General features: G+C 48.9%; 1 protein-coding gene across 1 annotated transcript in view; it reads right to left on the bottom strand.

The window, feature by feature from the left end:
- The window catches only part of TMEM132E (transmembrane protein 132E), a 1094917-nt gene that overhangs the window by 258541 nt on the left and 810974 nt on the right, over window positions 1-25402 (bottom strand). The window contains exon 3 of the mRNA XM_078679595.1: window positions 16078-16218. Coding sequence (XP_078535721.1) covers window positions 16078-16218 — 141 coding nt within the window. The remainder of the gene's footprint in view (window positions 1-16077; window positions 16219-25402) is intronic.

Genomic DNA, 25402 nt, shown 5'->3' on the forward strand with positions numbered 1-25402 from the left:
GCCCAGCCTGCCACTCACTGCCGTAGGCCGGCCCCCCACACCCTTCCGCGAAGACGTCACTATAGTAGGGTGACCAGACGTCCCCGTTTTCCCAGGACGGTCCCCGTTTTTGGAGAATTGTCCCCGTGTCCCGACACTTTTCTCCAAGTGACTCAAATGTCCCTGTTTTCAAACTGTGTCCCTGTTAAACACAGAAATGTCCCTGTTTTTCATTGTTCCGGTTGAGAATGCGCACCCTTGCTCTCTTTTTTTGCAACTATATGCTATAGTCCTTAAAAGTGTAGCTGTAATAAAAAGTACTAATGCTGCTGCATAAAGAAGAGGGGTTCCAATAAAAGACCTCGGATTTGTTATCTGTAATGCTTCATCTCGGTCTGGGGAGGGAGCTGTCTAGTCATTTTTCCATGTCTGACAGCTAATCAATTATGTTGATGGTTACTGCAAAACATAGTCCTACTTCTATGTCTATGACCTGTCCCCGTTTTCTGTTTTGAGAATCTGGTCACCCTACACTATAGTTAGTGACTCCGACCGACCTCAAGGCTCAAAATAAATGTATTATCATTATGACTCGGTAATTGGTATGTATGCAGTGACGGTCGTCCATGGCTAGTGGGGCAACGCCCTAACGCCCCCAATGGACGAACCGCCACTGATTGCCTCCTAAAATGATGGTATTAAAAAATGGAAGTTGTTAAGTGAAAGGCAGGATGGACAGTGTGAGGAAACATGTGAAAAGGGGGCGGTCGTCTTAGGTAGTGATGTCCCCTTAACTGAATATAACCATATCGGACGTCTTATGCAGTATTTGCCTAATAAGTTATTAGGCAAATACTGCATAAGACGTCCGATATGGTTATATTCAGTTAAGGGGACATCACTACCTAAGTCGACCGCCCCCTTTTCACATGTTTCCTCACACTGTCCATCCTGCCTTTCACTTAACAACTTCCATTTTTTAATACCATCATTTTAGGAGGCATAGAAGTATTTTAATTTAAAAACATGAGTAGATTACTTTAGAGGTGCGGGAAGGTATATGCAGAAAGATCTCATGTTTGAAATGAATACATGTGAGCTCCAATGGGTAACGAAACCCTACAAATAGGCTGGAGTTTGAGCATTTTCGTTTTCTTTTAACTTTGCTCACTTCCTCTGGCCAATAGCTGCATTTCTCTGCATGAACGATTTTACGTTATCTATAAAAATATGATCAAAACAGGTGCAAGCGTATATTTAGAAATAAGTAACATTTTAAATCAGAAAACGGAGGCAGCTATTTTAAAACAGCATGAAAGCGGTTGTGTGCTACACACTTTTCACAGAGTGGGGACACTCCGTGTGTATGCTGCGTGTGCCCCTCCGCTGTGCCCTGCCTCGCTGCCTGCCTCGCTGCCTGTTTTGACATTCATTTGTGCTTGTTTTGGTTTCTCTTGGTCTTTGCCCGTGCTTAGCGTTTTATCTGTAAATTGTGCTTGTTTTTTTGTCTCTCCTAGTCTTTTGCCCGTGTTTAGCGTTTTATCTGTAAATTGTGCTTGTTTTTTGTCTCTCCTAGTCTTTTGCCCGTGTTTAGCGTTTTTATCTGTAAATTGTGCTTGTTTCGCCGTCCCCTGTCCTGTTTCCCGCCTCCCTCGCCGCCCCCGCTTCCCGCCACCACTTCCGACCCCGCCCCTTTTTTCCTTGTGTTCCCTCCCCGCTCCCGCCTCCCAGCTGACCCGCCCACCCGCGCACTTGGCCTTAAATGGCGACCGTGCGACACAGGTAAGTGTGACCCACTTGTGGGACTCCCCCGCGCCGCACGGCCACCAGCTGCTGCGTGTGCCCCTCCGCTGTGCCCTGCCTCGCTGCCTGCCTCGCTGCCTGTTTTGACATTCATTTGTGCTTGTTTTGGTTTCTCTTGGTCTTTGCCCGTGCTTAGCGTTTTATCTGTAAATTGTGCTTGTTTTTTTGTCTCTCCTAGTCTTTTGCCCGTGTTTAGCGTTTTATCTGTAAATTGTGCTTGTTTTTTGTCTCTCCTAGTCTTTTGCCCGTGTTTAGCGTTTTTATCTGTAAATTGTGCTTGTTTCGCCGTCCCCTGTCCTGTTTCCCGCCTCCCTCGCCGCCCCCGCTTCTCGCCACCACTTCCGACCCCGCCCCTTTTTTCCTTGTGTTCCCTCCCCGCTCCCGCCTCCCAGCTGACCCGCCCACCCGCGCACTTCGCCTTAAATGGCGACCGTGCGAACGCGCAGCGTTGACGCGCAGCGGGCGCGCCGATTGTGCGCCGAAGGCGCGCCAAAGGTAAGCCCGTCTGCGCCCGTCCGCGACCGGACCGCGACCAGCGCCAGGACCCCTGGCCCCCACCGCCGGAAGCCGACCCGACGAACCTACAGCGCCGCCGACCTCATCGCACTCAACACCGGCCGCATCCCAGGATGTCACCGAGCCGCCCCGAAGCACACCCACGGACCCTTCAGCTGCCACGCCTGCAAGTTCACCTGCATCCGGACCTTCCCTGCACCCGCCAAGCCGAACTCCAGCAGCAACCACCTCAAGTGTATCCTGCTCAACACCCGCTCCGTCCACAGACACGCCGTAGAACTCTGGAACCTCCTCGACACCACCGCCCCCGACGTTGCCTTCCTCACCGAGACCTGGATGAACGCCTCCTCAGCCCCAGACATCGCCATCGCCATCCCGGAGGGCTACAAGATCATCCGAAGAGACCGCGACAACCAGACTGGAGGAGGCATCGCCATCATCCACAGAGACACCATCCGCATCACGACCAACACCGACGACACCCTTACCACCACTGAACACCTGCACTTCCAGATCCACACCAACCCGAAGACCACCCTCAGAGGCACCCTGATCTACCGACCCCCGGGACCACGCACACGATTCAGCGAGGACATCGCCGACTTCGTCAGCCCGCACGCTCTCCCCTCCGCCGACTACATCCTCCTGGGGGACCTCAACTTCCACCTGGAGAACAACAACGACCGCAACACCATCAGCCTGCTCGACAACCTCGCCAACCTCGGACTCAAGCAACTGGTGACCACCCCCACCCACCTCGCCGGACACACACTCGACGCCGTCTTCTCATCCAGCAAAGACGTCACCTTCAGCCACGCAACTGGACTCCACTGGACGGACCACAGCTGCGTCCACTTCACCTTCAGAAGAACGACGATCCACCACCACCAGCAACAGGTTGCCCGAAGAAGCTGGAACAAGATCACAGCCGACCAGCTCACCGCTTCCCTGAGCCAGCACCCTCCCGCCAACTCAACGAACCCCAGCCAGGCCGCGGACAACCTCACGAAGTGGATCAACGACTGCGCGGACGAACTCGCCCCTCTGAGAACCCCACCCAGCAGACCCGGCAGCAGAAAAACACCATGGTTCACCGACGAACTCAAGAGCTCCAAGAAGAACTGTCGAGCCCTCGAGAAAGCCTGGAGAAAGGAACCAACGACGGACAACATGACCACCCTCAAGCTCGCCACCCGGAAACACCACCAACTGATCCGCGCCACCAAGAAAAATACATACAAGGATCGACTGGACAACAACGCACACAACTGCAAGGAACTCTTCAACATCGTGAAAGAGCTGTCCAACCCCAACGCCGGAAACAATGACATCACCCCGTCGCAAGAACTCTGCAACTCCCTCGCGTCCTACTTCCACAACAAGATCACGGACATACACAACAGCTTCAACAACCAACCAACGCAAGCCACAACCGCAACGACGCCACCCACCACCACCCTCCGCACCTGGACCCCGATCAGCACCGAAGACACCATCCGCACCATGAACTCCATCCATTCCGGATCTCCGACTGACCCCTGCCCTCACCACGTCTTCAACAAAGCCGACGCTGTCCTCGCAGCCCACCTGCGGGACATCATCAACACCTCCTTCGACACCGCCACCTTCCCTGAGAGCTGGAAGCACGCCGAACTCAGCGCTCTCCTCAAGAAACCCACAGCAGACCCCACCGACCTCAAGAACTACCGTCCCATCTCGCTCCTCCCGTTCCCGGCCAAAGTCATCGAGAAGACCGTCAACAAACAGCTGGCCGCCTTCCTCGAGACGAATGGATCCCTCGACCCCTCACAGTCGGGCTTCCGAGCGAACCACAGCACCGAGACCGCCCTCATCGCCGCCACCGATGACCTTCGAACTCTGATGGACAACGGAGAAACAGCGGCCCTCATCCTCCTGGACCTCTCCGCGGCTTTCGACACTGTCTGCCACCGCACCCTAGTACAGCGCCTCAGCAACATCGGAATCCAGGAGAAGGCACTGGAATGGATCACCTCCTTCCTCGACGGAAGAACACAGAGAGTCCGCCTACCACCGTACAAGTCAGAGGCCACCAAAGTCATCTGCGGCGTCCCTCAAGGATCCTCACTGAGCCCCACCCTCTTCAACGTCTACATGAGCCCCCTCGCGACCATCGCACGCCAACACAACCTCAACATAATCTCCTACGCCGACGACACCCAGCTGATCCTCTCCCTGACCAACGACCCCGCCACCGCCAGAGCCAACCTGCACGAAGGGATGAGAGATGTAGCCGAATGGATGACGACCAGCCGCCTGAAACTGAACTCGGACAAAACGGAGGTCCTCATCCTGGGCTCCTCGCCCTCCGCCTGGGACGACTCCTGGTGGCCCCCCGCCCTGGGCACCGCACCCAAACCGACGGACCACGCACGCAACCTGGGCTTCATCCTGGACTCCTCCCTCTCCATGACCAGACAAGTCAACGCCGTCTCCTCGTCATGCTTCAACATCCTGCGCATGCTACGTAAGATCTTCCGGTGGATCCCCACCGAGACGAGGAAGACGGTCACCCAGGCCCTCGTCACCAGCCGACTGGACTACGGCAACGCCCTCTACGCCGGAACCACTGCCAAACTCCAGAAGAGACTCCAGCGGATCCAGAACGCCTCGGCCAGACTCATCCTCGACATCCCCCGACGCAGCCACATCTCCGGACACCTGAGAGATCTGCACTGGCTCCCGGTCAACAAAAGAATCACCTTCCGTCTCCTCACCCACGCGCACAAAGCCCTACACGACCAAGGCCCGAGCTACCTCAACAACCGGATCAACTTCTACACTCCCAAGCGCCTCCTCAGATCAACCAACCACGCCCTCGCCGCCGTCCCCCGCATCCGAAGAGCGACAACAGGAGGAAGATCCTTCTCCTACCTGGCCGCCAAGACCTGGAACTCACTCCCGACCGACCTGCGCCTGACCCAAGACCACCTCTCCTTCAGGAAGAAGCTCAAGACCTGGCTGTTCGAGCAGTAATGGCACCCCCCCCACCCAGCGCCTTGAGACCCTACGGGTGAGTAGTGCGCTCTACAAATGACCTGATTGATTGATTGATTGAACCATGCATGCACATGTTCAGGCTTGTGCTCAGGAAAGGGAATGACTGTAACGCTCACTTCTGCAGCAGTGCGTCTCGCGCTCGATGGGCTGGGTAAACACTCTACTCTTTATTACAACTCCTAGGCTTCCCAGGAAGGTCGCAGAACCAGCTGTAGTCAGATGTCGGGGATACTGTTTATTGATACAATCATGGTTTGCTGTTAATAATCATTCGTGTGACTTCTTTTCTTTTTCAACCTTGAATTGCAACGAAAAATTACGTTTTTACCATTCGGCTCTTGCTGCAAAGCCCTTAATATCACAAGTGGACGGTTTTTAAGCGCTGTAAATAACAGACGTCGCTACTGCTCCATTAATATACCTCAAATCACGGACTTTGGAAGAACAAAAGTTTGGGTCCGCCTTGCTGGGATTGAAACGTGATTCCGTCAGATCACCGCACTTGTCAAAGGCAAGCGTTCAAATGAGTAAAATATTTTGATAACGTGCTTGTCGCCCTGCTTATTTTATGACAGTGACCCCACCTTTATCGAGAGAGTAAAGAATCCCGCTGCCCCGCAAGCAGTAGATATCTTTTGAATTATATCACACGCTAAAGAAAGGAGACTGGTGAAGTGTAAGATAGTTATTGTGGGAGACGGCCGCGTGCACAGGAGGGGTCGTTCTCTGACAAATGCTGAGGGGTCGTTCTCTGACATATCCCGAGGGGTTGTTCTCTGACATATCCTGAGGGGTCGTTCTCTGAAATATCGTGAGGGGTTGTTCTCTATAATATTCTGAGGGTTCGTTCTCTGACATATCCTGAGGGGTTGTTCTCCGACATATTCTGAGGGATTTTTCTCTGACATATGCTGAGGGGTTGTTCTCCGACATAGGCTGAGCGGCGGTCGTTCTCTGACATATCCTGAGGGGTTTTTCTCTGACATATTCTGAGGGGTTGTTCTTCGACATATGCTGAGGGGTCGTTCTCTGACATATTCTGAGGGGTTGTTCCCCGACATATTCTGAGGGGTCGTTCTCTGACATATTCTGAGGGGTTCTTCTCTGACATATCCTGAGGGGTTTTTCTCTGACATATTCTGAGGGGTTGTTCTTCGACATATGCTGAGGGGTCGTTCCTTGACATATTCTGAGGGAATGTTCCCCGACATATTCTGAGGGGTCGTTCTCTGACATATTCTGAGGGGTTCTTCTCTGACATATCCTGATGGGTCGTTCTCTGACATTTTCTAAGGGGATGTTCTCTGACAAATGCTGAGGGGTCGTTCTCTGACATATCGTGAGGGGTTATTCTCTAACATATTCTGAGGGTTCGTTCTCTGACATATCCTGAGGGGTCGTTCTCGGACATATCCTGAGGGGTCGTTCTCTGACATATCGCGAGGGGTTGTTCTCTAACATATTCTGAGGGTTCGTTCTCTGACATATCCTGAGGGGTTGTTCTCTAACATATTCTAAGAGGTCGTTCTCTGACATATGCTGAGGGGTTGTTCTCAGATATATGCTGAGGGGTTGTTCTCAGATATATGCTGAGGGGTTGTTCTCCGACATATGATGAGGGGTTGTTCCCCGACATATGCTTAGGGGTTGTTCTCCAACATATGCTGAGGGGATGTTCTCTGACATTGGCTGAGCGGCGGTCGTTCTCTGACATATGATGAAGGGTTGTTCTCTGACATATGCCGAGGGGTTGTACTCTGACATATGCTGAGGGGTCGTTCTATGACATATGCCGAGGGGTTGTTCTCAGACATATGCTAAGGGGTCGTCTCTGACATATGCTGAGGGGTCCTTCTCTGACATATGCTGAGGGGTCCTTCTCTGACATATGCTGAGGGGTCCTTCTCTGACATATGCTGAGGGGCATATGCTGAGGGGTTGTTCTCTGACATATGCAGAGGGGTTGTTCTCTGGCATATGCCTAGGGGGTGTTCTAGTACATATGCTGAGGGGCAGTTCTCTGACATATTTTGAGGAGCTGTTCTCTGACATATTCTGAGGCGTTGTTCTCTGGCATATTCTAAGGGGTCGTTCTCTGACAAATGCTGACGGGTCGTTCTCTTACACAGGCTGAAGGGTCGTTCTCTGACATATGATGAGAGGTCGTTCTCTGACATATGATGAGGGGTCGTTCTCTGACATATGATGAGGGATTGTTCTCTGACATATTCTGAGGGGTTGTTCTCTGACATATGCCGAGCGGTTGTTCTCTGACATATACCGAGGGATAGTTCTCTGACATAAGCCGAGGGGTCGTACTCTGACATAGGCTGAGGGGTCGTTCTCTGCCATATGCTATGGGATTGTTCCCAGACATATGCTGAGGGGTTGTTTTCTGAAATATGCTGAGGGGTTGTTCTCGGACATATGCCGAGGAGTCGTTCTCTGACATATGCTGAGGGGTTGTTCTCTGACACATGCTATGGGGTCGTTCTCTGACATATGCTGAGGGTTCATACTCTGACATATGCTGAGGAGTCGTTGATAAATGAGGTTAGTTGGATGATCCAATAGAATAAGTAGCGACAATGGTGCTCTCGACCTGAGAAGAGTTCTAAAAGATTGATGAACTTAGCACAGGTCCTTACCAGCCTACAACTGTTCATTGAATGAATGACTGTATAAATAAATGAGGCAGACTTCATAAAGTGAGTCAGAAGAAGGGTCTTGTCAATGACTCTGGGAGAGTTCCATAGTAAAACCGAATAAAGTCCACAGGGCCATGTACCTGGTGGAGAAGGGGAAAGTTGTGATGTTAATGTGTGTGTAACCTCCACAGTGGATGCAGAAGCATGAATTTGGAGATATGAATTAGGATAAACTGGGGGTCAGGCTATACTGTTGTTAAACATGTGCCATTCTTGGTGAGGATCTGGGCAAATCCTGCTGCGGAATATATCAATATGGTTTACTGGAACTATTGATTTGGGACCACGTCCCTCGTCTAGCAAGGGTCACACATGTAAGGAAAGACTTGTTAGATCTGGGGCGGTACTGGATCACAGGTAATCGAACAACTGTGACTAGTGGAGAAGATGTACCCCTAGTGTCTAGAGCAGGTAGACTTAGAACCTGGAGACTAAGGTAGAAATCCCAGTCACTGCGCTTGTTCTACATCTCGGGATTCTGGGCAAATCAGTTCACCTTCCTGTGACTAAAAAACACAGATATGTATGTCTGTACCAATATGTACATTACCAGAGCCTCTGTGAACTTGCTTGACTGAGACAAGATATTGCAGGCACCTAGCCTTGACTTGATGAGCGTCAAGAACGGTTGTATGTTGGAACTACGAGTTGCTCAACAACTCCTACCTAAACAATGCAGTCTCTAGTGTGACCGCGTCTCAATCACAATCTTTTTTCCCGCGCATTCCTTTACCACAAATTTTCGTGGTAAAGGAATGCATGGTAAACGGCCTTCTAACCCTAACTCCTCCCACTCCCTAAAAACTACCCCGTACCCCCCACCTCCTAAAAACTAACACGAACTACCCCGTACCCCCCCACCTCCCACCCCCTAAAAACGAACACGAACCCCCAACCTGCTAGAAACTACCCCGAACCCCTCCAACCCCTTAAAAACGAACACAAACCCTCCTACCCGTTAAAATCTAAAACAAAGCTCTCCCACCCCCTAAAAACTAATACAAACCCCCCTACCAGCTAAAAACTAACACGAACCCCCCAGCCCCTAAATACGAATCCGAACCACTCCTACACGATAAAATCTAACATGAGCCCCGCACCCCTGAAAACTAACAAAATCCCCTCACCCCCTGAAATCTAACCCAAACCCCTCCCGCCCCCTCAAAACCAACACAAACCCCCTGCCCCTAAAACCTAACACAAACCCACCCACCCCCGAACCCCTCTTACCTGTCCTGTTCCTGTCCGACACTCCTCTCAACTACGCCCACACTAGGCCAACTTAGCCTTAAGGCTAAATCGTTGTTCGGGCAAGTCGTTGTTGGGCTTGCGCGACTCCCAAACTCGTTGTTTCGGATTTTTCCCGTCAAGTCTACGTTAAGGAGAGGCTATGGTGGGTGCATAAACGAAGCCTCTATATAACAGTATGATGAGGTACAACCAGGTAGTGCTCTGTTTATTAGCACCCCCTCAGTTAGTAATTTGATTTTGTTGGGGCAAAGTAACTGAAGGTGAAAGACATTATCTGTTCTTTTGTACTTTGCATAAGGGCCATTGAAGAACCATGCCGAGACCGCTTATTTTAGCTCATACCACGTGGGAGGATCTTGGACTGTGTAAAGGCGTTGGCAATGATAGGGAACACGTTTGTACTGATAAATGTATTTCTACATCTTGCAAATTCATAAAAATTGGTTTAACTCCGTGAAATCTGGCAAAGACCCAGTGCATTTTTTAAACTGTCTTGTTAACTAGATCTTTCCAGCAGTACAGCTATCCCAGCTGGGCTTCGTGGCTACATATTACAGCACTCTATTAGCAGGTTCTGCATATTTTATTAGGGCTGCTTTACTTTTATCTTGGCAGTTATTTCTTTCTAACTCGATACTATATTTTAAGTTAGTTATGTGAGAAATCAAATGTTTCAGAAGAGATGCGACGTGATGGATATTTATATTGACTCGTATGGTTTTTACGCATTTGTTAAGACTGTATGAAATTTTTAAAGAAAATGTTTAAATCGTAAACAAATCAGGCATGGGAAGCGAAAAAGACACTATTGAAAGGCGACAAAAATTGCGCCACACGTGGGAGATGACTATGAAAGAGCGACTTTCTGGAAGACAAACTAAAGCGTTGAAATATGAGAGTTGAGGGTGATTGTAAGGGGTCTGGCCCTGGAATTCACCAATGCAGGTTCAAACATGGTCCTACACCACATCGTGGCTCCCTGAGACTTGAAAATGCAAAGAGACATAGCCGAAAGGATCACATTGTCCCCATATGGTGAATGCCCTATAAAGTACACTCATACTACCGCAAAAAAAAAAAGATGAATGATTTGTGCCTTGTTTTAAAGCCTGGACTTCGTCTGGGGGCACTGAGCAAACGAAACACCACTAGACACCGAGGTATAGACGAAGCATTGGACAAACAAAACGCCACTAGACACCGAGGTATAGACGAAGCATTGGACAAACAAAACACCACTAGACACCGAGGTATAGACGAAGCATTGGAGAAACAAAACGCCACTAGACACCGAGGTATAGATGAAGCATCGGACAAACAAAACGCCACTAGACACCGAGGTATAGACGAAGCATTGGACAAACAAAATGCCACTAGACACAGAGGTATAGACAAAGCATTGGACAAACAAAACACCACTAAACACCAAAGTATAGACGAAGCATTGGACAAACAAAACACCACTAGACACAGAGGTATAGACGAAGCACTGGACAAATAAAACACTACTAGACACCAAGGTATAGACACCAAGGTATAGACGAAGCACTGGATAAACAAAACACCACTAGACACAGAGGTATAGACGAAGCACTGGACAAATAAAACACTACTAGACACCAAGGTATAGACACCAAGGTATAGACGAAGCACTGGACAAATAAAACACTACTCGACAGTCGACACCAAGGTATAGACACCAAGGTATAGACGAAGCATTGGGCAAGCAAAACACCACTAGAGGCAGAGGTGTGGACGAAGCATTGGGCAAACAAAACACTGATGGACGCCGAGATATGGATAAAGTATTGGGGAAAAAAACACATCTAGACACCAAGGTATAGACGATGCATTGGACAAACAAAATGCCACTATGTGCCGAGGAAAAGCCAAAGCATTGGGCAAACAAAATGCCAGTAGACGCAGAGGTATAGACGAAGAGAAGATAAAGGTTTCTCTTAATTCAAAGAGCCTGTCACTCGTGCAAGAGAATTGAATTTAATCGGGCAGTGCTGGCTCTACCAGGTTGAATACAGTAAATGGGAGAATAGAAATAACCAAGGATCAGTGCAATGTTGTGGGTCCAAACATCAGCACTGCCAGAAAGGAAGCAACAAGTGGAGGGGGCTGTACCAGCCTATCCTAGCGTGTGCTATTTAACATTTGTGCTCTTTGAGAATGTGCAGGTTGTCGTCACTGAAAAAATTAACTACTAGTGGTGGGGACCAACACAACACCAAGGACCCGGAAGTTAGAGCAATTTGAGAAGGCCAATGGGCTCTGCTCCTCTCTCTTCCCAAAGGACTTCATGTTGTCTCAAGAGTCCCCACTGCCTGCTCAGAGCTATAGTTATCTTGGGCTGCTGAAGGCCTTTTTAAATTCTATTATATTTTTTAGCCCACTACTTTTGCATTTACTGTCACTCCTGCAGAATCAGTGTTTCTTTGCTGAGACACAAACTGAAGACAAGTTCAAGGGAGAGAGAGAACATAGGTATATTGAAGGAAACAAAGCAGCAGGCGGGGCGCACGCCAAGGGCCTCCAACCAGCATAATCCGCATAATCCTCATGTAGGAAGGACTGGAAGTGTGGGGGCAATGCAGGCCCAGCCCCCCCGCAGAGAGCCGCTTACATTTCTGGCTACTGAAACTCACGTAGAGACAAGGACAAGGACAGTCATGCACCAGGGCAGTTTAATTCATGAATATCTGATCTTTTTTTGAAGTTCTATATTCTTTTATGTTTCAGTGCTGCTTGAAATCCTCTCAGTCGGCAGGAGTGAAGGCCTTTCTGAGTTCCTGCTGCTCACTGAGAGCCTTCGCTGGGAGGTGGTGGAGGGGGACTCTAGATTTAGCCTCTATGGCTTCTCAGCTATTTACCTTCCTTGACCAGTTTAACTCTAGTTAGTGACATGGAATTCCACTCAACGTTGACTGAAAGCCTCCACTGGAATTGACCCCCCAAACAAGGGTTTGCTGCTGCTTCCACAACCTCTCTGGAACGAGCTCTTGTAGGGGCAATGACAGAACTCTCCCTCCATGGGTGTTCAGAACTTCAGGCCATGTTCAGAGAACCTCTCTAACGCCGAGAGGCGAGCTGCGTCCTCAAGCCCTTTCTATCCGTCTTCTCTTCATACAGGGATTCCATCTCAGGCCAGTGATCGCAGCATTGATCTAAAGCCCTTTTATGACTGTTTTCACGACTGTCTTGGCACCAAGAAGTGAAACTTTATCATTGGATCGGTTACATGGTGCCAGCCTGCACCACCCTGGCAAAAGACCACATCATTGCCATTCTGGTGGTATGGGGTGCAGAGGGCATGGTACCCCACTGTACTGGCTTGCGAAGCAGAACTGAATGGCACTGTACCAACATCAATAATGTTATTGCCTCCTCTTGCTCCCGCCTGTTGGCACCCTCTAGAAGACAGTGAGGGTGGCACCTATGAAACTACCAATGCCTACAATAAATAAATGCTGTCAATTACCAACAGCAATGCAGTGTTCTGCAGCAAAGAAGAAAGGCTGGCATGCGGTACTAGGAAGATAAGCCTAAAGTTCCCATCAGTCTAAGTCCCTGGGAAGGGACCAGCGATGAACATTGACCAGGTGTTGTATGTGGGGCACAGGTTTGTTTATGAGGTCAGCGTGGAGATCTCCCTCTATTCCTCTGGAAGTATCACTCGTGGTACGAGGTTGGTGTGGGCGGTTATCCACTGTCAGTTAGCACTAGATCTGCACAGTGGAAGAACGCAGGTCATTGGAGGAACACGCAGAGCCGGCTCCTTCACCTTGATCTCGTGGTCTTGTCAATGATCATCAGGTGTCCAATGTAGTCAACATGGATAATACCACCTTGCAGTGAAAGTAAGCCGCCCAATGACAACAGCGTGGGAAGGCCCACTGCAGGGAGCAGAGAAAGGCTCACGCAGTGGCCGACACAGAGTTATTTCTTCACCGGACCCAGCTATGAGGAGCGTTCTGACCTCCATATGGATTGGAGTTTTGACTCACCTATGAAGTAAGTTCTGACCTACCTATGGAGCGGTGTACTGACCCACCTATGGAACAGGGTTCTGACCCACCTATGGAGCGGAGTTCTGACCCACCTATGGAACAGGGTTCTGACCCACCTATGGAGGGGAGTTCTGATCCACCTATGGAGGGGAGTTCCGACCCACCTATGGAGCGGAGTTCTGACTAACCTATGGAAGAGGGTTCTGACCCACCTATGGAGAGAGTTCTGATCCACCTATGGAGGGGAGTACTGACCCACCTATGGAGCGGAGTTCTGACCCACCTATGGAGCGGAGTTCTGACCCACCTATGGAGGGGAGTTCTGATCTACCTATGGAGTGGAGTTCTGACCCAGCTATGGAGGGGAGTTCTGATCTACCTATGGAGCGGAGTTCTGACCCACCTATGGAGGGGAGTTCTGATCCACCTATGGAGGGGAGTACTGACCCACCTATGGAGCGGAGTTCTGACCCACCTATGGAGCGGAGTTCTGACCCACCTATGGAGCGGAGTTCTGACCCACCTATGGAGGGGAGTTCTGACCCACCTATGGAGGGGAGTTCTGACCCACCTATGGAGCGGAGTACTGACCCACCTATGGAGGGGAGTTCTGACCCACCTATGGAGCGGAGTTTTGACCCACCTATGGAGGGTAGTTCTGATCTACCTAGCGGAGTTCTGACCCACCTATGGAGCGGAGTTCTGACCCACCTATGGAGGGGAGTTCTGATCCACCTATGGAGTGGAGTACTGACCCACCTATGGAGCGGAGTTCTGACCCACCTATGGAGGGGAGTTCTGACCCACCTATGGAGGGTAGTTCTGACCCACCTATGGAGGGGAGTTCTGACCCACCTATGGAGGGGAGTTCTGAACTTCTGACCCACCTGTGGAGCGGAGTTCTGACCCACCTATGGAGCGGAGTTCTGACCCACTTATGGAGCGAAGTTCTGACCCACCTACGGAGCGGAGTTCCTACAAAATGATGCAGATGTGATGCCTGTGTCTGGGTGCAGTTGGATTCTGACCCGAGTCCTCACCGTGCACTGAGTGCGGCAGTAATTTCCCACTCCTGTGGCTCACACACAGCGACTAGAGAAGGAAGGAGGCGCTGGGGGAGCAGCGGCAGTGTCTTGCCCATCAGTAAAGCCACTGAGCCCCCGGGGGAGGGATCATTCTCTCTCTGACAACACCTCACCCCCAAGGTCGCCAACCTGCCGCTTCCCAGGAGAGTCCGAGGCCCGGCTTTCTTTGACTTCACCTCTGAAGAAAAGCAATTTTCTTTTCCCCCTCAGGTGAGAGCTCGGAATACAATCTCCGCGCGGTTACCGAGCAGCGGGCGGCTCTGTTCACATCGCCTCCCGCCGCTCTGCGCGTCCCGACAGCGGCTCGAAAGAGACGCTTAACAGTTATTACAGAAACGCTTTGCTTCTCGGGGCTCGCGGGAAGGGCTGCGGGCCATGACGCCGAGGCGGAGATGCCATCGGACCCCTCACGAGGCGCAGACGGCAACCGATGCAGCACAATGCAGGGAGCCATGCCCTGCGCCTGCGCACTCACGCCCGAGAGCACCAGCCTCCAACACGGCTGCTGCAGCACCTCAACCTCTGAGGGCATCACCCACCTCCCCCCCCCCCCCCTGCAGGAGAAGGACTCCACTCAAGAGACAAAGCAAACACTCCCTGCCCTTCCACACCCGCAAAGTGTCTCCGGGGCTGGGGACTCGGTCTCACCAGAACACTTCAAACCTCATTTACCGACAAAGTGGCAGGGCCAACACTGAACTTATCCAGGCCATTTGTTGCAAAGGCCATGCTTTTGAGGGCGTGCCCCTGCATCCAACCTCAGACAGTAAGTGTCGACCCTGAAGAGAGCCGACGGAAGCCACCCTCGGCCCCTCCCGCAGGCTGATCAAAGTGCGAACAAAAGCCGCCTTCAAAGACATGCCTGGCAGGGTGCACATCAAACAAATCCCTAAGCTACCTGAATGTGACGGAGCCTGTGAGCAAAATCCCTCAGGTACTTTTGAATAAGCCCCTGCGTCATCTTCCAAAGGCGTCTAGCTGGTCCTCACTGGTACCCATCCATGACATCGCATATCAGAAGAAGAGGCTCTTTTTCTGATGCTTAATGCCCTTCTATGAATCATTGATGGAATGTATTTCTTCTACCCACCAGCAGCGAGTCTTGTTTGTCTGATGACATCACACAATACTTTTACACCGAGAGTCCTGGCACTCTTGGAAACGACGGAAGTTCACGTTTCTCTGAGAGTTGACCACATCCCGGCCTCTCATGGCAGCACACATGCTCCTGCGGACATTACATTCTGTTCCACTGGATGCGCATGCGCTAAAAGGCAGCACAGATACCCGACGACAGTCCACTGTTACACCCACCTTTTGCTCAAGATATAAGACTGTGCGCATTCCTTGTGGCCTATCCACTTGACTCCCCATAACATTCTTTTGATTCATTCAACACTGGATTCATGCATTTCAGACTTATGTCTGTACCCCAAATGCATCCTACATTCTAAATGCCACCCCGTGTGTTCTATTCACCAATACTAGAATACATCTGAATGTTGTAAACATTAGCATAATGCAGGCCTGTGCAGACCCTGGGAGGTGGTCAGCCTAAAATCTGTATTTGTGAGATCCCAGAATCTCAGAGGTCTGCCATCGACATTGGGAAGGGTGCTGTCACAATATCAAACACACACACACACACTTTGCTGTATCCATTAACAGTGGCACACATACCTCTGAGAAGACCCTTGTATTTTGGCAACATCCACGGTCGCAGTAGAATGCTTGCCACCAGTCAGGAGCTCCGAGTTCACCAGCCACTGGGGGTCCCTGGATTTTGTGTTCAGAAGATTCACTCCTTTCTTTGCCTTCACCCTGTCAAGAGAAAAGAAGAAAGCACACAAATCAGGCATAGTCAAGGTCCATCCTGCAAGCCCCTATCAGTAGTAAGAATCGGTGGCCCCAACAACAAAGTCACCCACACCCTTTACACAAAAGCTGGAGGCACTGATGCCCCTGGCCACGGGCACTTATACCCTGACATTTCAAGTACTATTTTACTTCTGAGTACATTTCTTCTTCTTTTTTTTAAACAGGCTGCCAGTGCTCCACTAGACAGTGGCGGCTCAAGCGTAGCCTCACTGCTAAATCAGCAGTGCACAAAAGAAAAAAAAAATGAAAATAACATAGCTTGGAGCCAGGTGGGGGCGGGGCATGGCTCCATGACACGAAACACAGTGAGGGGTGGTTTGCACTCCTCTAAGTGCACATGACAATTTGTCCAGACCTTTAGGGCTGGCCAACAGTCATGCTCTCTTGGCATGTTCTCTATGGGTCTGTTTTGCAAAGCCTGTGGAGAACATGCCCAGCCTCCCCAGGCACAGGCTGAGCGTCCAAACAGGATGCTCAGACCAATCACAACGCTGCTCCTGCAGCGTAGTGATTGGCTTGGAGAGCCAAGAAGCCTGGGTGCTTCCGGTAGATCGCGAGGAAGAGGACGGATGAGAGACGTGCTGCAGCGCGGAGGCGAAGGAAAAGGTAAGTTACTTTTTTTATAATCATTTTTTTGTACTTCACCCCGTCCCCAACCACTCCTATTCCGAGGCGGCCGCCACTGCCACTAAATATCAGATACAGGTCCATAGTCCTCCTCCAGTCCTTTGTATCCCAACATCTGCACATTTTGCAGCTTCTATGATAAGGCACTTGGCTATTTTATATGGTACTCAAGTCCTTTTCTTGGGTTCTATCAGTTTTTAAAGGTTGATGGATTTACTTTTTTCTTTTTACAAGTACCTATATTGAGTTCTTATTCTCTACCTCACGCCGCATCAACAATGCTTCAGGAAAAATGAATGTTCATCTGCTTAGAGCGCTTTTCTAAGGCCTGGAGGCTGCCCATCTAGAATGATATCAAAGCAGTACAATAATATTTTGCAGCACTTTGAAATAACTTAGCTGGCATAAGGCACTCAACAAAACACCATACATAACAAGCATTGGCAAAGCTAATAGGACTTCCCTATGCAAGAGCTATTGGCTTTGGCAATCTGTTTTAGCCATGTTGTACACCAGTGTGGCTGCTGTTCAGCATGGCTAAATGTTAGTGGCGTGGAGCGGGGTGGGGTTGACTGAGTGGGGAAAATTGGTGTAGAGCAGAATGCAGTACATGGGAAACGGCCACAACAATGCGTTCGTTTCCATGCATAACTTAACCACGCATGCATTACAACACATGCGTGGTTACCACAAATAGCCTTTACCACGCATACCTTTACTTCGAGATACGTAGTAAAGGCATGTGTGTTAAAGGCTAAAATTTAAAAAAGGGGCTTGGGGGGGGGTCTCCCCCCCCCATAAAAAACGGTATGCAAAAAAAGGGGGCTTAGGGGGGTTTCTTCCCCAAAAAACACACCTTTTTAAGCAGCGATGTGGAAGCAATCGGGAGGCAATCTGCGTCGTTCGACAAAACGGAATGACACTTCTGTTTCTTCTTTACGACGTGCCTCGTCAACACGGAAGATCACGAAGAAGAGACGACGTGGAGAGGTAAGGGGAATTTTAGATTTAAAAAAAATAAAGCAGGGGTCCGATTTTAGGGTTAAGGGCAGGGGAGGAGTATTTGTAAGAAGGGTTTAGGGGTGGGCGAATAAACTTTACCAAGAGTATGCCCTTACAATGCGAAAATCGTTGTAAAAGTATGCGTGGTAAAGGAATATTTGTTGTAAAGGTTATGTGTGGAAATTGCATTCGCACTGTAACACATGCGTGGTAAAGGCATGTGTTGCAATGGAATGTGTTGTAACATCATACAACCACAGTACAGTGGTACTAAGTGGAGTGGCGTGTGGTAAATTGGTGTAGAGGAGAGTGGGGGTCGAGTGGGGTAGAATGGAGTGGGGTGGATTGGCGTGGGGATAGAGTGGGGTAGAATGGATAGTGGTGGATTGGGGTGGAGTGGCATGGGGAAGATTGGACTGGGAGAGTTGGGTAGATTAGTGTCATTAATAGGAATGGGGTAGTTTGAATTGAGATAGATTGGAGTGGAGTGAGGTGGGGTGGATTGAGGTCGAGTATATTGGAGTGGGGTACATTGGGGTAGATTAGAGTGGGATAGATGAGATTTGGATAGACTGGGGTAAAGTGGAGTGTGATATATTGGGGTAGACTCGAGTGAGTGGGGCAGATTGGAGAAGAGTGGAGTGGGGTAGATTAGGGTAGATTAGAGTGGCGTAGGGTAGACAGGAGTGGAGTAGATTGAGTGGAGTAGATGGGAGGGGAGTAGACTTGATGGATCAAGGTAGAGTAGAATTGAATGGACTGGGAGTAAATTGGGCTAGTTTGGAGTGGGGGTACATTGGGATGGGGTGGGATAAATTGGAGATTGGAGTAGGGCAGATTGGGGTTAGACTGGAGAAGAGTGGGGTGGATTGGAGTGTAGTGGAGTACATTTGAGTGGAGTAGACTGCAGTAAAGTAGTTGGGTAGATTTAAATGGGGTATATTGGGGTGGAGTGAGACAGACTGGAGTGGGATATATTGGGGTAGATTGTAGTGGGGTAGTTAGGGGAAAAGTGGAGTGCAGTGAAATGGTGTAAATGATAGTAGAGTGGGGGTAGATTGGAGTGAGAAAGATTTGAGTGGGGCAGATTGAAGTGGAGATGAGTAGATTGGAGTGGATTGGGGTGTATTAGGGTGGAGAGGGGTAGACTGGAGTGGGATATATTGGGTGGTTTATGGTAGGGTAGACTGGAGTGAAGTGGGGTAAATTGGAACGGGAGAGATAGGAGTGGGATAGTTTGGAGCAGAGTGGAGTGGGGTAGATTGGAGTGGAATAGGGTGTAGTGAAGTTGGATAGAGTGGTGCGGGCAGATTGGGATGTGATGGGGTAGTTTGGAGTGGGTAGATTAGGCTAGGTTGGGGCAGATTAGAGAGGAGTAGATTGAATTGGCATAGATTGGAGCAGGGCGTATTTGAGGAGGTAGATTGGAGTAGGTAGCTTGTGGTGGAGGGGGGTAGGGTAGATTGGAGTGGGGGGGATTGGGAAGGAGGGGGTTGGATTGGAATGTAGTGGGGAAGATTTAAAGTGGCATGTGGAAGTGTGGATGGGAGTGGGGTAGATTGGGTTGAGTAGAACGGAGCATAGTATATTGGTATAGAGCGGAGTGGGGTTGATTGGAGTGGGTGGATTGGAGTGGTGTAGACTGGGGTAGGGTGGAGGGAGTTGATTAGGGTGGAGGGAGTTGATTGGAGTGGAGCTGGATGAATTGGAGTGGAGTCGAAATTGAAGTGGATTAAGATAGATTGGGGAAGAGTGGAGTGGGATAGATTGGAGTGAAGTATATTAGGTAGCCTAGGGTGGAGCGGAGTGGGTAGATTGAGTGGATTATAGTAGGGTAGATTGGAATGGAGTGGGGAAGATTGGAGTGGGGTATATTGAAGTGGGGCAGATTGGAGAGGGATGATTGAGTGGGGTAGATTAGAGTAGAGTGGGATAGATTGGAGTGAAGTGGGGTAGATTGGGATAAAGTGGGGTAGATTGAAGTGGAGTGGAGTAGATTGGAGTGCAGCAGATATGGGTAGATTGGGGAAGGGCATATCGGGGAGGGGTAGATTGGAGTAGGATATATTGGGGTGGGGTGGGAAAATTGGGATGTACTGAGTTACATTGGAATAGAGTGTGGTAGAGTTGAGTGGAATGTAGTAGATTGGGGTGAGATAGTTTGGAGTGAAGTGGAGTGGGGTAGATTTGAGTGGAGTGTGGTAGAGTGGGGTAGAATGGGGTAGTCTGGAGTGGTATGGGGTAGATTGGGATAGGGTGGGGTAGATTGGGGTGGGTTAGGCAGAGCGAGAATGGGTATACTGGAATGGAGTGGGGTAGACTGGAGTGGAGTTGATTGGGGTAGATTGGGTAGAGTGGAGTGAATTGGAGAAGAGTGGGGTAGATCGAAGTGGGGTTAATTGGAGTGGGGTAGTTCGGGGTTGAGTGGAGTGGGATATAGTGCAATAGACTGGAGTGGAGTGGTGTAGATTGAGGAAGAGCAGAATGCAGTGGATTAGTGTGGATTAGAATGGGGTAGATTGGAGTGGGTTAGACTGAAGTGGAGAGGGGTGGGTAGATTTGGGTGGAGTGGGGTCGTTTGGAGTGGGGTAGATTGGGTGAAGTATGGTAGGGCAGACTGGAATGAAGTGGGGTAGATTGAAGAGGGATTATTGGAGTGGGGTAGTTTGGAGTGAGGCAGTCTGGAGTGTGGTGGATTGGAATGGAGTGGCTTAGGTTGGAGTAGGGTTGATGTGAGTGGAGTGTGGTACATTGGAGTGGAGTGGAATGGAGTAGATTTGGGTAGAGTGGAGTGTGGTAGAGTTCAGTGGGGTAGACAGAGAAGTAGGGTGGATTGGAGTGGGGTAGATTGTGGTAGAGTAGAGTGGGGTAGACTGTGGTAAATTGTTGTGGATTGGGGTAGATAGGAGTGGAGTGGGGTATATTGAGCAGAGATGAGTTGGAAATATTGCAGTGGAGTTGAAGTCGGGTAAATTAGAATGGAGTGAGGTCAATTCAATTGGGGTAGATTGGAGTGGAGTGGGGTAGGTTGAAGTGAAGTCAAGTAGAGTGGAATGGGTATGTTGGATTGGGGTACATAGTAGTGGGGTAGACTGGGGTATATTCGAGGGGAGTGTTGTAGATGGGGGAGGAATGGTGTAGATTTGAGTGGAGTGGGGTAGGTTGGGTCAGAGTGGGGTTGACTGGGTTGTATTGAGTGGAGTGGGGTGGATTGGAGTAGAGTGAAATGGAGTGGGGTAGATTGGAATGGGGTAGACTGGGGTAGAGTGGAGTGGGGTATTATGGAGTGGATTGGGGCAGACTGGGGTAGAGTGTAGTGGGGCAGATTGGAGTGGTGTAGATTGGAGTGGGGTAGATTGGATAGTAGTGGAATGTATTAGGGTATATTAGAGTGGAGTGGGGTAGACTGGGTTACAGAGGGATAGATTGAAATGGGGTTTATTGGAGTGGTGTGAGGTAGATTGGGGCGGGGAGTAAGGGGTGGGTAAACTGGCATGGGGTAGCCTTGGATTGGGGTAGAGAGGAGTGGGTAGATTGGGTGGAGTGGAGTAGATTGGGTACATTGCAGCAGGGTGGGTGGGGTAGTTTGGGCGGAGTGGAGTAGATTGAAGTAGATCGCCGCAGAGTGGGTGGAGTAGTTTGGTTTATATTGGCGTGTACTGGAGTGGGATAGACTGCAGTGGAGTAAGTGGTGTGGAGTAGAGTGGCATAGGGTGGAGTGATGCCTTGTCTTGTGCAGTGAGTGGCGTAGATTTGAGTGCAGTGGAGTCGAGTTGTGTGGCGTGACGCAGAGTGTCTTAGAATGGGGGGGCGTAGAGTGGAGCAGCACGTTGTAGAGAGGAGTGGAGTATCATAGAAATGTGTGTTGTGGCACAGAGTGGAAAGGCATAGTGTGGAATGGAGTGGTGTAGTGAGGAGTATGCATAGAGTGGTAGCACACTTCCATTACAAATACAACATTTTCAATTGAAAAGAGTATTACATTTTCACCGAAATCCGGTTTTACTTCACACAAAAGATAATGTGTGGAAATGTCATCACCTAGAATATGGAGGTGTTTTGATCGTATTCAAATATTTGTTCCACCACACTTCAGAATTACACAAAAGTGATTCATTTGTACTACTTCTGATAGATTCTGAACCATAAGCACAGAAAATTTTTTTTGTTGTGATAGGAAAACATCTCCTACACCCTCTCCTCTTACATCAGCACTCAGCAAGAGTGTTACTTAAATGCTCTCACTTTGAAGTCAGAGAAATAATAATAAATACCCAGCTCCCTGCAACAGACATCCTGACATATGACCTCTGTCTTTAAATGCACAGCAAATTTGACAAGACAAGAACAAGAATAAAAGGCCTGCTTACAGAAAGCAAGTTCGTGGTAGAATACAGTAAAGAAGGTTTACAGCAAGGACAAGCTCATGCTGGGCAGCCTAAAGCAAATGAAGCCAGCAAATAGAAAGCCAGAAAATCTGAATAAAAAAACAACAAAGCCAATGGTAAACCACGGGTGGAATGCATTCTTAGGTCAGCTCTCTGAATGTCCCCAAGTTGTCATTAGCAACTAGACAGCTGTTCTGTCTGGTAGGCTGGAACCTAAACAAGCATTTGCAAAGTAATAGGTCTCGCATTCACAAGAGTTTGAGCTATTAGCATTGTAAATGACAATAGCTTAAATTCTTACAAATGAGAAACCGATTATTGCATTGAAAATATTTTTTGTTTGCAATCGCCCCATGCCACGCTTTAACGTTAATAGAGGCCACGCCCCTTTCTTTAGATGAGCCATGTCTAAAGAAAGGTCCGTGGCCGAAATTAAAGTGAAAGCACGGTATGCAACGTTTTTACCAAAAAAACTTTGTGAACTTGATTGTTTACTGTTTACTTGACAAACGAATGCTTTTCTTGGAAAAAGTGCCCCATGGTGTGGTTTCACTTTAATAGCGGCCGCGGACCTTCCTTTAGACATGGCTCGTCTAAAGATAGGGGCGTGGCCTCTATTAATGTGAGAGCACCATGGGGCGCTTGAAAACAACAATCAAAAGTGGATAATAGTAAAAAAAAAACATGCAGCCGCATTCGGCACTGCAAATAAATCAACGGCGTTTCCGCCACCGTGGCGTGATGTGCTATGAAAAAAGAATACATTACTAATAATATAAAAGTGTGTGGCGTGCTGTGATGTCGTGGGTAGAATAGGGGTTAGATCATTAAAGAAAATAGTGTTCACTGACTACATAACGCAGACCATGTAGCAACACAAGTAAAAGTCCACTCGGTATGGGAGGTTATAAATGCAGACAAGGCGGTACCGTGGAGGGACTACTAAGCATAATCACAAATGAAAAGCAACGATTTCACAAGGACAGTAGCACGAGCCAATTGAAAAGATGGGCAGGAAATGGGCGGAGCTTCTATGCCATACCTCAATACAGCATGCCTCGCAAAGGACCACATGCGCTGCCAAGGCTCAACCTAAAAAGCATTTCTTCAATACATATCCCTTTCCAGAGTACCACTTTCTCTGGCTTCCTGTTGTCCACCCACAGCGCCCTTCTTTTTTCACAATCCCTCCTCTCTATCTTCGTATTCAGTTTTTAATACTTTGTTTGTAACACATAACATCTTCTCCCATTCAGTCTCCCTTTTCCCTCTATCTGATCTTATTTTCTGCTTAACACAACACCAACACGTCTCTCCTTTACCTTTCACCCTTTGATTCCTTCTCATGCATCCACCCTCCTTGAATGAATGAAAGGCGTTTTATAGTGCGCTACTTAGCCCACTTTACATCCAGTTCTTTGTTTCTATCCACCCCTCCACGTCTTCTCCATAGTTCCCTCCCTTCTCTGTGAGCTCTGGCCTCTCTCCTCCTACCTCTTTTTCCACTTCCCCTCCAATCTCCCTCGATCGATCCCCTATTCTGCCGATGTCACCGACTCTGCCTCGCGCTCTGCATGTGCCAAGTGCGGCTCCCGAAGGTGTGATGCAATTTACTTTTACACATTTTGAAAATGAAACATGCTGACCTTTTAATCACAGCCAGCCCTTCCCTTTGTGGGCTTCATTTCCCCGACAATGGCAGCCTTTCCAGTCTGGGACTTGGGGCCTCGTGGGGCTTTGGAACACCAACACTTCTGATACCGATTGCAGATCAATCGATGGCGCTCTGAGAGATCACACATTAACCCGCCGCCTCCTCACACGGATTGCAAAGCGCCCAGTGGCCCTCGAGAGAGAGAAAAGAATGTAGGCTACAATCTTCTCCAACAGATCGCAAAACAACCAACGACCCTCTGAATGAGATCACAAACGAATCAATAACTTTCCCATACAGAATAAAAAAAACGAACAATCCTATGTGATCACAACTTAACCTGTACCCTTCTCATATTGATTGCAATATGCTTAATAGCACTGTGTGTGAGGTCACAGTTTGACCAACAACCACCCCTACAGACAGCAAAATAACCAGCAACCTCCTAAATGAGATCACAAATTAACCAAGAACATTCTCCTATAGAACACAAAATAACCAACAACTCTTTAAGACCACAAATTAACCTCTAACCTTTTCCAAAAGATTGAAAATACCAAATACTCTCATGAGAGAGAAATTAACTCAAAGCCTACTCAAGCAGCTTACAACACATCATAGGACCTTCTGAACAACATTACTGATTTAAACATATTCTCCTCCTGCATGGCACAAAATAACCAACAACCCACTAAACAGGATCAGAAAATGATAACGCAATCAATAGCGCTTTAGAAGGTTCTTAAAATGGACATATAACAAACACCCCCAGATTCTGCTCAAACTTACCATTTCTCTGACACATGGAAGTACAATTCACAAAAAGTCTCCTATATGAAACCGACATCAAACAACAGAGGTGTTTGCTCTTTTATGTAACTCTAGCGAATCAATTCTTCATCCAATGTAGTGATTTCACACCAAGCAACCACATGCTGAAGGCAGGCCACATGGGACAGGCTATCTCCCCACAAGCGAAAAATAAATATTTTGGCAGATGGTCGTTTAACCTTTCGAGGCTCATCTTTTTGGAACTCTCCATGTCTACGGCGCGCGGTGAATGTTGGCAAACATATGAACGGTCTGAAAACCATCTGTACCACCATGCATAGTACAAGTCCATGCATAACGACACTATTTTTTCAGCTTCTTTTTCATTTCTTGGTGCCAGCTGCTCTGTAATTAACAACTAGGAGTAAAGAGGGAAATAGTAGTCATAGGTCGCCCTCCACTCAATAATGCATTCACAAATAAGACCTAGACCACTCAGGCATTCAATATTAACCCACTTTGCGGTGTACCATCAGATGCAAGTCATTTGCAAAAAAACTCCTCTCTTTGAATGATTGAGGTAGGAGGTACATCCAGGTTATGCCTTATTTAAAATATCTGCCCAGTCCCATGGGGAAGATCAGACAAACAGTTGTGAGACAGACAAAACACACACTTAAGTGTC

Source organism: Lissotriton helveticus, chromosome 3_1 (assembly GCF_964261635.1).
Source record: "Lissotriton helveticus chromosome 3_1, aLisHel1.1, whole genome shotgun sequence".
NCBI classification, from domain to species: domain Eukaryota; kingdom Metazoa; phylum Chordata; class Amphibia; order Caudata; family Salamandridae; genus Lissotriton; species Lissotriton helveticus.